The sequence below is a fragment of the Harmonia axyridis genome, chromosome X (genome assembly GCF_914767665.1).
Source record: "Harmonia axyridis chromosome X, icHarAxyr1.1, whole genome shotgun sequence".
NCBI lineage: Eukaryota > Metazoa > Arthropoda > Insecta > Coleoptera > Coccinellidae > Harmonia > Harmonia axyridis.
In genome coordinates this window covers 15,773,638-15,788,259 of record NC_059508.1, presented here as the reverse complement: position 1 = coordinate 15,788,259, position 14,622 = coordinate 15,773,638, and the positions used below count along the sequence as shown (strand labels likewise).

The 14,622-nt window shown below is 35.1% G+C and overlaps 2 protein-coding genes across 3 annotated transcripts in view; one reads left to right on the top strand and one right to left on the bottom strand.

Moving 5' to 3' along the window:
• Positions 1-9,368: 9,368 nt before the first annotated feature.
• The window catches only part of LOC123685807 (regulator of G-protein signaling 17), a 25,916-nt gene continuing 20,662 nt past the window's right edge, over positions 9,369-14,622 (top strand). The window contains exons 1-3 of one of the 2 annotated variants that reach the window (XM_045625694.1): positions 9,369-9,719; positions 9,913-10,081; positions 11,968-12,185. In XM_045625694.1, coding sequence (XP_045481650.1) covers positions 9,962-10,081; positions 11,968-12,185 — 338 coding nt within the window. In that variant the 5' untranslated portion in view covers positions 9,369-9,719; positions 9,913-9,961. Of the gene's footprint in view, positions 9,720-9,912; positions 10,082-10,294; positions 10,473-11,967; positions 12,186-14,622 lie in introns of those variants that run through there. The other variant, XM_045625695.1, reaches the window with a different exon arrangement.
• The window catches only part of LOC123685806 (glutaminase kidney isoform, mitochondrial), a 26,363-nt gene continuing 25,287 nt past the window's right edge, over positions 13,547-14,622 (bottom strand). The window contains exon 13 of the mRNA XM_045625692.1: positions 13,547-13,854. Within this exon, the coding sequence (XP_045481648.1) occupies positions 13,827-13,854 (28 nt within the window). The 3' untranslated portion in view covers positions 13,547-13,826. The remainder of the gene's footprint in view (positions 13,855-14,622) is intronic.

Sequence of the window (14,622 nt, the reverse complement as noted above, 5' to 3'; positions counted from 1 at the left end):
AGGAATTATGCTCTGCATTTATTATAAATAATCTGTAAATTAGAATGCATTGGCGTACATAATTGAATTTTGATGTATTACTGAACGAATTCAGGTTTCGAAAGAAGTATCTGACATCGATTTTCAACTGAGCCCATCCATATATTTCTAAATCAGGACACCTTTGCAAAACTTACACGCAAATGATCCAACTTAATTGTTCCCAGAAATGTCATGAAATGCGAAGATGAAAAAAATATATAAAGTGTGGAAAATGCTTAGTTGTTAGCATATGCCTACTGTATTAGACTGTGTTAGTCGGCTGTCACCAACTAAAAAGTCAAAAAAGTTGACAAAATAATTTTGAATGACCGTAAAATGAAGTTGATCGAGATAGCAGACATTGTGAAGATATCATCTGAACGTTTACATCATGTCATTCACGCAAATTTGTACATGATAAAGCTGTGTGCAAAATGGGTGCCGCGCGAGCACACAATCGATCAAAAGCAACAACGTTTTAATGATTCTGAGCTGTTCAAGTCCAATAAACCTGAATTTTTGCGTCGATATGTGACAATGGATGAAACAAGGCTCCATCATTTCACTCCGTAGTCCAGTCAGCTGAGTGGACTTCACACGATGGATCCAAAGCGAGGAAAAACACAACAGTCAGCTGGCAAGGTTATGGCATCAGTATTCTGGGATGCGCAAGATATAATATTCATTTATTACCTCCAAAAAGGACAGACCATCAACAGCGATTATTATATAGCGTTACTGGATCGTTTGAAGGATGAAATCGTTAAAAAACATGAATTGGGCTTCGAATTGCTTCTGCATTCACCATATTCGCCAGATCTGGCCCTCAGCTACTTTTTCCTGTTCTCCGACCTCAAAAAAATGCTCGCTGGAAAGGAATTTAGCGCCAATGAAGAAGTAATCGCCGAAACTGAGGCCTATTTTGAAGCGAAAGACAAATCTTACTACAAAAATGGTATCGAAAAGTTGGAAGATCTTTATAATGGCTGTATCGCACTCTAAGGCAACTATGTTGAATAATAAAATCGAATTTTGCCAAAAAAATGTGTTTTACTTTGGTAGACTGGGGACTTTTCAATTGTCCTATTACGTATACAAAGTACAGATGCGCAATACAAAGTACAATTTGAAATAGCTTCGTCGGCCTATCAGCCCATTACATCATATTCATACTATTGATTTTTGATGCTTGAATGTTACGAAGAAAAATCAATTGCAAGACTGAAGTAGAACGAAATAAGATATAGATCCAATAGAAAATACCAGCAGAGATGTATAGGTAGTATGCTCCTGAACATACATACCCTTCTAATCAAATTATCTTTATTTTCTGTGGTCACTGCTGCTTCCAAACGAACTTCTTGAATTCCCCTGGGACCTGGAACGTGCTTCAGGATTAGGATAAGGAAACATCAATTGGTCTCCCTCTCTTTGATGATGGTCCATTGTAATATTTTATTCGATATTGGCTGACGTAATTGACGTATTCACCGTAGAAGTCCAGATTTTGAAATCACGTGGGATACTATGAAAGTTCCCGAGGGATAAATAAATTTTCATGAAAACACCACGAAGAACATCGATACTACTATAAATCACATGGCATTCATCCCAGAAAAACTCAACGTGAAATATAGGTAAGGAAACTGTGTTATCTTCTGTGGCTGTTGGAGTAAAAATTGTCAAGTGAAGAATCTAAGTTACAGAATTACATGCTATATGAATCCATACTTCCAATAATATTTTGTAATGGTGTAAAGTAGACAAGGATTTATCTATTATCTGTCCAATTTGTCTCACAGGAAACTGTTCTGCCAACACACATTTTTCAATGCAAAAATCACTAAACGATTTCTATGAAATATTTCATTGATTTCAATGGCAATTCAGAGAAAATAATATGTAATATTCGTACAGAAGGCTCATTCTAACATTGCTACTTGGTGAGTGGATTTTTAATGTCAAATTTGAACTCGTGGACAAATATCAAAGCCTTGTGGACTTGTATTATAAATAACTATTTTAAAACTGAATATTATTACGGACAACAAAGGTATATAATCAAAGACATACATTCAGTAAGGGTAAGTGTGTTGCAAGTAAGTATCTTACGTTAATGTACGATACGGTGATTCCCTAATAAACCTCTTTGATGCCTCTATGAGTGCTTTATTACCAACCTGTATGTACGATGATATTGGAACCTGAGTAGAACATCAACAAAATTTTAACTTGGTTTATTATTTCCATTAATCAAATAAAGGATTGGAATCATTCGAAGAGAAAATTAGAAAAAAAGCAATGATAAGTCAAACGTTTTTGTGCACTCGTTCATTCATACGCTAATTGCAACTTTGGAGGACACTGCACTGTGTTTTTATGTCATTTGTGTCGGTAAATTTATCTAATAGCGCTCAAAACAAATCAAAGTGCGAAATTTGCAGTATTTTTACATATTAATGCTCTAGCTTGCCAGAATAATGAATAATTATTTGATAGGACCATTAGTTTCTGAGATATTGCGTTGTGAGTGTAGCTTCTTTCGTTATTTGAAAAAAGAAGAAAAAAAAAGGAATTCGTGTGCTAATAAAATATTGCTTTCTGAAGGGAAAAAAACAGTTGAAACAAAATTTTGGATTGCTGAAAAAAGAGACTGTCACCGACGAAAAAATAATAAAAATTCACAAAATAATTTTGAATGACCGTAAAGTGAAGTTGATCGAGATAGCAGACATTGTGAAGATATCATCTGAACGTGTACACCATATCATTCACGAATATTTGTACATGAGAAAGCTGTGTGCAAAATGGGTACTGCGCGAGCTCACAATCGATCAAAAGCAACAATGTGTTGATGATTCTGAGCAGTTTTTGAAGCTGTGTTTTATTATGGTAGACTAAGGACTTTTCAATTGGCCTGTTTTACCTGAAAGGGATATTAATAGGGAAATAATAAAATATTATTTTCAAGGAAAAATTCCGATCATCGCTAAACATTTTTCTATTCACATTTCTCTCCAGTATTTCAAATTGGTCCTAAACTAAGTAACTCTGTTTTCAGTCACGTCATTTTTTTTAACTCAAATTTTCCATTTCCAAAGTATCTATATAAGTATCATCGCAGTTGCATTTGTCAGATGATAAATATTGCCACTTATCAATTAAAATATTTCGTACGCCACTGTCGTAAACACCAAATTACCGAGCATTTTCGAATGACTCAACGGCAAAGTGGAAGTCCAATAACCCTTAAAATTAGCAGATAAACAAGTCTTTTTTTAGATACGTATGATTACCGAAGTCTCCTCTGTATACAGCTCACTAATTTGCTTGTACAATGCACACGTGTAGACATTCTCCGTCCTGGGGGTGAGCGATGTTCAAACATACTCAAAATTTATCGGTAATAGTACCCGGAAATTCATAGAAAGGTATCTTCAGACCATGAATATTCATAGCTCGAGGGGATTCAAGAGCTGTCCAAGGCAGTCTTAGACAAACTAATCGATGGAAGTATGTGCCTACGTGCAGATGTTAAGATGAAGATGATGTCTCTATCCCGAACTTCTCAACGGATTATTTCTCATATCACACTTATCCTGTTGACTCTGTGTGCTGAATATCATCTCTAACATCACGTTCCAAAACTTATAATCTTAGCGAATTGAAACTAGAAGGAAAAAAATTATTTGCTCAGTAACTTTGGTGACAACAGTTTTTGTCACTACCTATACAACCTGTGAAATCTTTTTTTAAAAACTGAGTTTTTTTGGAGAAAAAGGATTATACGAGAATTGGCTGTTGCAGGTATTATGCCTCCTTCTTTTTTTGTGGAATTTAAAAAAATGCCTCGAGTTCGGATATGACGAAATTGTCTGATTTGAATGTTGCCTTTGATAAAATTGCCTGCCTTAAGTATTCTGTTGCAGTGATGGTAAAACGTATTTGTCATGTGTTGACAGGAGACAAAAGATGAACATGAAGAACAGCTCACAGTAAAAAAGAAGAACACAAGAATTCAAGCAACTGAATTTACGAGACTTACATAGAGTTCCCAATTGGTCTTCCTGGGTACCCTGCACTCAACATCAGCTGAAGCAGTAGCTTCAATATCAAATTTGACAGCCTCATGGTCCGAGATGGATAGTTCTTTCATTACCCTCCAATTCTTGGCCATATGCGCAGTAAAGGGTGTCGCCAATGTTAAGTTAATTACTTCCCTTCAGATCGCATTCATGAAGGTTGGACTATTGCCCACATTCGCTATCTCCATGTTTTAAAAAAATGGAAAATCAAGCAAGTTCTCACCTCTACAATTGATATCTGTGCTTCCCCATATCGGGCTCTGCATGGGTTCTTTAGTGAGAATCTGGATCTCCTCTGTATGAGCTGTACCCAACATATGATTGTTTTTCGAATTTTAAAAGCTGCAAATAGAAAATACTTGGACTGGGGGCGTACAAGGTCAAACTTCATTCATGGCGTGGTTTCTTTCCATACTTATAGGACATTGCAGATGTACAAACAGATAACAAAGATGATTACAAGTATTTCATTTGTTATTTTTATAAATAATCAACGTTTTCTCGATAAAATCACGCAAAAATGTGTTATTTCCTAACCAGATCTCTTAGATCTGTGTTCCCCGATATCATGCATCGATGCATTTGGAGTCTACTTCGTTGTGACAGAGCATTAATTAATTATTAGTTTTCACCTTATCATAATCCTAACAAGAGAAAAAGGCAAAATAGATGTTGTCGATGTGAATTCGTGAGTTACCTTTACAAATTTTCCAGTGCCCGAAAAATGCCTTTCAATAATTTCAGAGACTGTTTTATGGTCTGAAGAAGTCTGAGATGAAATTTGGTGGAGAGATCTATAGAATCTAATAAAGATTTGAAACGTTGGCGAATTTAATAAAGGTTTTTTGTTCTTATCTGCTGTTTCACCAGTCCTCAAGCTGTGATTACCTATTTTGTTGATTGATTACAAGGACGAGATTTGGATACCAATAATAATAATAATAATAATTCAAACTGTCACTAAAGCTGAAATTGACTCTGGAAGCAATGTCATCATGAGAGGAAAGGCAGGTGTATAATTATTTATCGCAAAATTACTGATTTTAATGATTTTTCAATCACAGAACTCAAAAGTTAACTGATGCTGTTGCGTATGTTTAAGTTGCTATATTTATTCTATTAGTATCTGAATTTAAACTTCGTTTGTAGTTTTATTCGACAGTTTATAAAAGTTCATTATTTTCAAGTAGAAACTCTTTGACTTTCATATCGTAAGAGAACTTTTTCGCAATTTTTTTCAGGTCCCCTAATCCCAGAGGTGCTTTTCATAGAGCAGGATTTCAGTATTCGATAGAAAACCTCATTCCGAAGCTAAAGGTTTATGTAAACACATGTCGAACCATTTCCCTCCCAGCAAATATATATTTCAACTCACACCCCAAGCAGAAACGTGTCCAGAATAGCTTAAATTATTTGTTTGATTTCATTTTATCAATATTGAAAAGCTGGAGCCGAATTGCCAGAAGTCGGCACAGCCTTTCACCTCGATATATATCTCATACTTAGTATACCACTTTCACCACCCTGTAGCCTGGAGAAAAACATTTGTTGATATATCTCGAAATGAGTTTTTGGCTTCCCACAAATGTAAGGTCATTCACAGTGAGATATATCCCTGGTTTCCAATATCTATCTAGCTCTACATTCTGCGAATTATACACGTTTCATCCTATATATCAAATCATTAAAAGAACGGTTCAAATGAAAAATAAATGAGGTGTCTCAAACCTAGCTGTTTCACAGAAAACGTCCTCTGAGCTGAGCATCGCTTCCTATGAGGTGAGATGGCAGGATTATATTAGGATTAAAAATTCATAAAATCGAAAATACTTCGAATATTATTTTGTGTTAATAAACAGAGTGTTCCTAAGCTGGAGGTACAAAGGAAAATGAGATATATTTTGGGTTATTTCGCAAAAAAAGTCCTATAAACATGGGTCCGCAAACACTTTGTTTTCGAGATACAGGTGTTTCTCCTAGTCTTACTTTTTTGTGATGATTACACCAGGTTATCTCTTTTTTATTAATATTCCCTACAGATTGGGTAAATAAGTACCAAAACTTCCAATTAATTTGCAGTTCATTAATTGGATCTTCTGGATAAGCATAGCTGGAGTTATCAACATGTTTCAAGCTGTCCAAATCAGGAGTTTCAGTACTGAAGGAAAGATCCAGTCTCCTCTTGGGTATAGTAATATACCAGAAAAATATCCCAATAAAATGAATTAAGTTTGAACCAGAATTATGTAACAGCGTATAAACTCACTGGAAGATGCGATGCTGACATATAATGTCAGAAACTATCTTGGTAGTCAAAGTTAATAAGAACACTATGAAGGATGTAATTTAACTTTGAAACGATGTATTCTCTTATAGGAACATCGACTGAACATCTGATGTTACGGAGTTGCAATGAAACTTTCATAACTAATGGAAATGACGGAATCATTATTTCAGTAAAGAGCTAGCATTATCCTCTATCATATTTCCATCAACATTGTGGGAATAGCCCCATGATTTGTTTTCGATCATAAATTGATTCATTGATACATAGGCTGTTTGTACCTCCTTTCCGCAGAGCATACAGAGCTCATCTGCTGACTTACCCTTGCAGTACAACAAGTATTTGACCACCAGTGTCCTGCCAGCAGTCTCACCATTACCCAAAGTTCAGCTCGTGGTAGCTTCAAGAGCTTCCTGGTATAGGTCAGTGAAAGCACCACAAATTTACACATATTTTCTAAATTCCTGTTTTCAGTCCAGTTCGTAAGATCGTTGTATTGACCAACCAAAATTTGGAAGTAGTTGATCGCTGAATCTGCAGTAGTGGCTGCCATAAGGATGATATTTTTGCATCATTATTTGCATTCCTTCTTATTTACAATGAAATAAATTTCCATTGATTTCTCTTGAAATATACTATTTTTTTAATATCGAAATGAAACCTCTTATTGGAAAATTCTTCATCATAAAGTACTTCAATTTAGAGTGTTAATTGAGGTATGTAGATCTTTCTTTCATCATCCTCCAATCTGCTATTACGCTTCATTCTCAAAGTTCATTAACTACAGCAATTTAATTATTCTCTTAAAAATTGATCACTATATCTTACCCCAACCCAAGCCAAATTATTTTCTTCTCCGTTGTCAAAGGACAAACATTGAAGATCTGAATAGGTTATTATGAAAACTTCAACGCCTACCCAGAAATTGATTATACCAAGGATGTCTCATTTCATCAGATGAAGAATCAACATGGTGTCAAGTTTTCCAAATTAGGGGCTTTCAAAGAGGGAACATTAGGGAATCGATAAAATTTTCTTGGTGTTTGTCGTTGCTTAGCTGCCATGCTAAAGTGGAAATTGGGAAAGGTGTCTCGAGTAATAAACTAATTAACTTCCAACCCCAATCTCAAAGCTGAGAAGGCTGGAAATATATTAAAAAAATACGAATCGTTTAGATACTGATATCACTTAATTACCAAGTTAGATGTGTTCTCAATTTCATGATTATTTATAACGAGAAATGAATGTCTTTGATTTTGTTTCCTTGCGTTTTTACCTTCAGAATTCATGGATTATATTTTCGAACTCAATACGGTATAGCAACCAATGTTTGTACTGAATTTCATGAGAATAAATAGAGATGCATTCCAGTCAAACTAGTTTGATTTTACTCACAAACTTGACTTGACTTGAAAATCAAACTTTTTAGGTAGAAATGTTTGATTTTGATATCTGTATCTTTAGGTTTGCTTGAAATCAAACTTCTTCTGTGCAATGCTACTCTGCAAATTATACTTAGAAGGATACGCTTGGCTTGTTTCGTTTTTTTAAGTGTATTTGTTGTGCATTGTGTCTGAAGTTGAAATGTCTGAACCTGAACTTTTTTCATGAAAAAAAAATTTAAATAATTGTAGTTTCTTTTTGTTTTCAATAAATATAGGTATTTGTTGTACCTAATTACTATATTTAACGAAATATTTTACCCATTCAAGGTATCTCTACTAAATAAATTATTTTTCAAACTCTTTTTGACGAAAGTTCAATTCGACTCTAACAGTTTCCTAGAAAATATCTGGAAAGCGTACAAAAGCATTTTAGGGGTTATCAATTTGAATAAACTAGTAACTAGTTTAAAGTATATTGAGTTATTGCATATTTGGGAGACTCAATTAAATAATTTTTTATTCAATTTTTCGATTCTACACATTCCAAAACATAAACTGTGACAATTTCAGGGAATCATTGATTTTAATAAAAATTCGGTGAATCAGAGAAGATAATTGAATGGAATAGAATAGAATTTTATTGAATTATACTCTTAGTGAAAGCCTATTCTACTACTCGTTCATTCAAAACTCGCCACTTCCAGAGCTGCAGCCAGGACCGGCATACCGGATATTTTGCCGGGGCGCCAACTTGTAGGGGCGCAAAGTCAGTCAGTGGAAAATTTTTCTTGGTGAAAATACCACTCTTTGTAGTAAACTAAAAAATTGCTTAGAGCCAATTTCACTGTAATCGAAGAGAAGCTTTCAACTGGTCATGAAAATACAAATTGGTAGTAAAATTCGTCTTTAAGAACTGCCTCGTCTTAATACTTCTCAATAATCCAGGGCGATTTTTCATGAAATCGACAAAACGTCCTATGATGAATTGGACAAGGTGATCTTAAGTTCAAAAATAATTCCTATGGAAATGAAAAGATGTCTGAGAGGAATAACAGAGGCTCCTTCAGAAAAAATTCAGATAAATTAGGAAAAGCAGGGTGGCGGAATTTCAATTTGGGGGCGCCAAAACATATCAATTTAATACTCCAACGAAATTCGATGGATAGGTAGGAACAATTAAATGATTAATGAATCAACTCTAGGCAACTTATGCAAAGCAGGGCGGAGAAATGTTATTTTGCCGGGGCGCCAAAATGTCTGGTAACAAACCGCCACCTCGTGGCTCATTTTTGAATTTTGAACTGAAAGAATATGAATGAACCATTACTGAATGGATGGAAGATCATGAATTGATAGATTATCGATTTAGGACGAATTTTTCAGAGCAGCCTGTATCTAAGCTGTAATCAGTGAATGATCAATATGGCTACCAAAACAGCACATTCTTCCGGAGCCCAAATCCTACACATTGCCATCCTGACGTAACGTTTATTCATCTGTGAACGGTACAAGTGAGTAGCTGCAGCAATTCACAAAAGCTTATCGCCGTTTCTTGCGACGCACGTGGATGCCGTGAGTTGCGTCGAGACGCTTTTGCGCTAGACGTCGCTAGTACGAGTCGATGCGCACCACCGTTGGATGTTCAATCAGACGGTGCTGGCATTCTGTTGGATAAACACGGGTGGCAGCAGAAAACCGTACAAAGTGATGGAATCGGGAAGCTTGAAAGTGCTTCGGTAGGAGTGATCGGGACCAGAAGACCATAGCACACTGAGGGGTAAATGTGGCATCGGGCACTTGGTTTCACCGAAAATGGCTTGGAGACGATAAGATTTTTCTGAGCGAGTCCTTCAGCTGGCCAAATATCCTGGCTACGGATATGGCTCACCCCTCCGTGGCTGAAGGCAACCATGCCATTAACTTCCTTCATGGCCATTGATAAAGGTAGGCCAGTGACGTCAACCTTTGCCATATCTTTCCTCTCTTAAATTTCTGTATACCGCGCCCCTTGTGCAACGATCAATAATGTAAGCACTTCAGTTTGACCTGAACGATTTTAAGAAAACCGGCAACAAGTCATGCTAATACCTTCATGAACGATGGCACGCATACTTTCATTCATAAATTTTTTTTTCAGCCGGCTCACTCTTGCAAGGGTTAACCTCTTGTCCACTGTTGGCCACTACATGACGATTCTTGTGACATCACTGCATAACCTCTCGTCAAATCTGAAGCTTTATTTCCTAAGTGCAGCTGAACATTTCAAACATTTTCGACAAGTTTCTTCACACAGAGGGAACAGACAGGTAAAACAATTTATCACCTTATATATTCATTTTCACCATGAATTATTTACGTGAAAACCATCGCCAACATCATGTTTCTGATCTCAAGTTCGTTGCCAAGTGAGAACTGATACCAAATCAAATAATACATCAGAACTATTCAAAGATCGAACTAATAGCCTCTGTGATCATTCCCTCCAGGGTTCTAGTTCGATCTCTCGATAGTACAATATTCGTTTACAATATGTAATAATAAATAATCTTGACTATAAATATCACATATACTGACACCAATATAGAGTGATTATCTGTATCGAAGGTTTCGAATATTTGAGGAATTCCTACTATTGATCTTTGAACACGTAATACATTTTGTGAATGGAATGAAAATGTTTTGGAGAAATAATTATACGTGAGTTTCTTATTCATTTTTAACCGGCATATTTTCTACGTGAAATTCTTGTATTTGTATTGTTTCGAATAATCTGACAATAACAATCATTCAAGTTCAAAATAGAACTATAAATACACATTACAGAATTAAACTACTCTCTTTATCTCAAATCAATATTTTACAGTATTATTTATAAAACCTAGCTTGCATGCATGAACCAATTTGGATCCTTACGAAATTTAAATCTCAAATTTTAATTCAATATATGTTGACAGTTTCAAAAATTAAAAGAGTGATCAAATCGCAGTGATATTCCATTCTCTTCTTCATTTCTCAGATATGTAGAAAATGTAAAAAATACAATCTTGGGGAAGCTATAATTCGACAAAATATTAGTATTAAAAATATGTGAAATATCTGTTCCGTCGCTGAAGAAAAATCGTCATCCAAACATTATTGTTCAAGCACCTAATCGGCATATTATGTTCTCTGCATTCCGTTGTCAGCTCTTGTGTCAATCCAGATGCAAAATACAGCATAGCGTGCAGTAATATGGACCCAAATGTTGTGCGCGCCGGGAAATTGATGAATTTAGATAAATTCCACGTAATTCTTCTTATTTTGATGAGTACAATCACCTCCTGAAATTTTGCCGCACAATAAGAAAACACCCTGTACACTGATCATATCTTTCTGTAAGTTCCTACTCCTGATACCTTCAGAGTAATGAATTTTTGAATATTCTGATGCCAATATATCATTTGTAACTGCAATCCTAGCTTCGTGCTATGGTTTGAATCCAACGACTCAAGTTCGAATCTACCTGACACGATTTCATTTTTATTCTCGCGATAAAAAACCAACAGAGTTGAAATAAAATAACATATCAAGCTCCTTCCAAAATTCAAGGAGAAATTGACAAAGACATACCCAATGTTCTCATCATCAAAACCCCATTTATATAAACTTACCGACATCAATTATATGTTACATGAAGTCTCATATATATTTATATATGTACAATTGTGTGGTCTCCAAAAAGCAATTTGCGCATGAACAAACGAGCTTTTAAAAGCTTTTTCAACTCTATGAGTACAGTTCAGTCAGCACTTGCAGACTGTCAAGTCAACATCATCGAGATGTCACAGGTAGTTCAAATTCACAATTAAAAGATATCTCCATGAATCAATCTGTTAAGAAGGGATACTTAATACAAATTTCCTTTATTATCGCGAATCATATTTGGTTTTTCTGAAAATAAAACACTAATCACTTCAGTTTCCTCAACTTTTGGCAGGCAGTTCATAAGCTTAAAAAAGGAACGAGAAGATGATTCTAAGCTGTTTTCTAGAGTACCTCTCATTAGAAATTGTTCAATTTCCCTTCAACCAGCAAGCCAAGGGGGTTTATGATGAGCTATAATGAATCTTGATAATTAGAAAACTTTTTCCATTACCAAGTGTATTCGATCCGTAGAAGAAGGATCTCTTTTGAAATATAGGTTTTATTCCAGATGTCTTGCGGTGTTACTGAGAGAGTAAACGAGAACAGACCAGGTTCTGGAGGAATACAAGCTCCTGGGACTGGGGGGACCTCGGGACCCCTGAACTTCAGACTGCGTGGTGCAGCCAATTCTGGTGGCCATACTCCAACAAACTCGCGGAACCAACGGGCAACAATGCGAAGACCACTATGCTGGATTTTGTACTGTTGCAGTTGCAGCTGTTGTTGGTGAGTAGAATAATATTCATTTCAATTATTCAATTCTTTAATGTTCATGACTAAAAGGGATTCACGGCTTGGCTTGAGCTTGACTTGATTTCAACTCAAGTTGAGGGCAAGTAGTAGTTTTTCAATCTCAAGTCAAGTTAAGGATTTATTTACTTGAATCATATCAAGCTACTTGACTTTTAGCAGTTTAATTGTGTAGTGTCAAATCAATAAAAAAAGATGAAATGAGAAGAAACCTTGCAAGAAACACTTTTATTTATTAAACTTATTGTATGAAAAAACCAAAAATATCACCTTTTTTTAAGTAGAAACATGAATTAAATCACTATAAATCATAACAAAATGAAAAATTATAAAAAATTTATTTTCTTAATATTGAGAAACCTCCAGGCTTTGTTTGATTTCATAATTTTCCATCCAGGATCTAAGACACATAAGGCATCTTATAGATTTGTCGCCTAACCTATCGCGGTTTTTTGTAACTGTAAGAGCAGCTCTGGAAAATTGTCTTTCCACAGGAGCTTAAGATGCTGGCGTTGATAAAAAGTCCTTGGCCATTTTGGCCAAGTTTGGAAAGATATTTCTCTAATTCTGTGGTTATTCCGTTCATTCTTCCACATCTTGTAGAACAAAATCGTGCGAGAATATATCAGAAACGCACAGTTTTCATGGTTATATTTTATTATTCTATGTTGGCACTCCGAACTTTCCGCTATGGCTTTATCTGTCAATTCATCAAATTGCCTTAAAGAAATTAGTTCTGCCAACCAACATTTTTCAATGCAAAAATCACTAAATTATATTTATGGAAATATTTCATTAATTTCAATGAAAATGCAATGAATTAGAGAAAATAATGTATAATACTCGTACAGAAGGCTCATTCTACCACTCGTTCATTCCAAAACTCGCCACTTCGTGGCTCGTTTTTGAATTTTGAACTCGTGGAAGAATATCAATGCCTTCTGCACTTGTATTATAAATAACTATTCTGAAACTACCAAAATCTACCGATAGATTTCATAGAAATCTGAAAAAACTACTAATAAAGTCACACTAGCGAATGCTTCAGTCTCTCGACGCTCGAGGAATCCCCTTATTCAGTCTAAGCGCGCACGAAATTGCAGAAATATATGCCGTGCGACGCGTGCATATCAATCTCAAGTAATATCAAGTAGCTTGATATCAAGTCAAGCAAAAAATATCTAAAACCAAGTCAAGTCAAGCTCAAGTATGTAATTTTTCACGAGCTTGATTTTCAAGTCGAGTAGTTGGTTAAAATGTCAAACTACTTGGCTCGATGAATCCCTTATGACAACCTCAGAAAAAGCAACTACAGATCTAAAATGAAAACAATCAAGTAGAGTGTACGTCGAATCTTTTCTTATGAATTTTTTAGCATTGACTGCTAAGTTCATTGGACATTCAAATCTTTCTATTCTTTTCCTTCGTGATATTATTCGTATTGAATGGAAAAGAAGGTGGCCAACGCTTGCATTTCAACCCCAAACTTTTTCTTCCGTTCGTGTCATATGCTGGACTTGAATTATTTTCCCCTAAGGAAGTAATTTGGTGCCAGTAAGTCGGTTGACAGAGGGAAACAGTGGTATAATTCTTCCGCCTAGATTTACCTAGGGAGTTTTACAATGGACTGCTTCTTGCTCTCTTCCTGAAAGAAAGAAAAAAACATGATTCATTTCTAGCAATTCCCTATAAAATCATTTCAATGCATTGCCGTCCATTACTCCATTGCAACATCGTAATTTGTAAGAAGTGGAAAAAGTCATTATAAAATCAATAAATGTGCCTTCCTACCCCATTTGATTTATGATTGTCCATTACTCTTCAAGAACCTATACTTAGCTATTAAAAAAGTGGAGTGGATTACTATACATACTGTAATTGCAAAAAGACAATTACAGTACTTACATAGATATATGGAAACCATAATAACCAACATTTCATCAGCTGAAGAGTTTTCCAGTAAAAAACTTCATTTTGATATTGAAAAACGAATATTTGTAGGAGAAATCAATAGATTTCAAAAGGAAGGTATTCTGATAATGATGTAAAACGATATTATCCAAATGGAGGCATAGTTACATTCACACCAACATATCATTTTCCTGAAATTTCCATGAACCATTTCATAAGCTAAAGAGTCTTGTTTCATTTTAATATTAAAAAGAAAAATATATATTTGTAGGAGTAATCAATAGATTGTAATGATGAAGGTATGCTTTTAATGATGTAAAACGATATTATCCAAATAGAGGCATGGTTGCATATGCACCACCATATCATTTTCATGAAATTTTCCATGAATAATTCACAAATTTGAGACTGTATGTTCACGATAACTTTACGAGTTCCATTTTAAATATTTTGAATCGATTGTAGAGCATTGGCATAGACATCATCTTCCACTTGAGCCTAA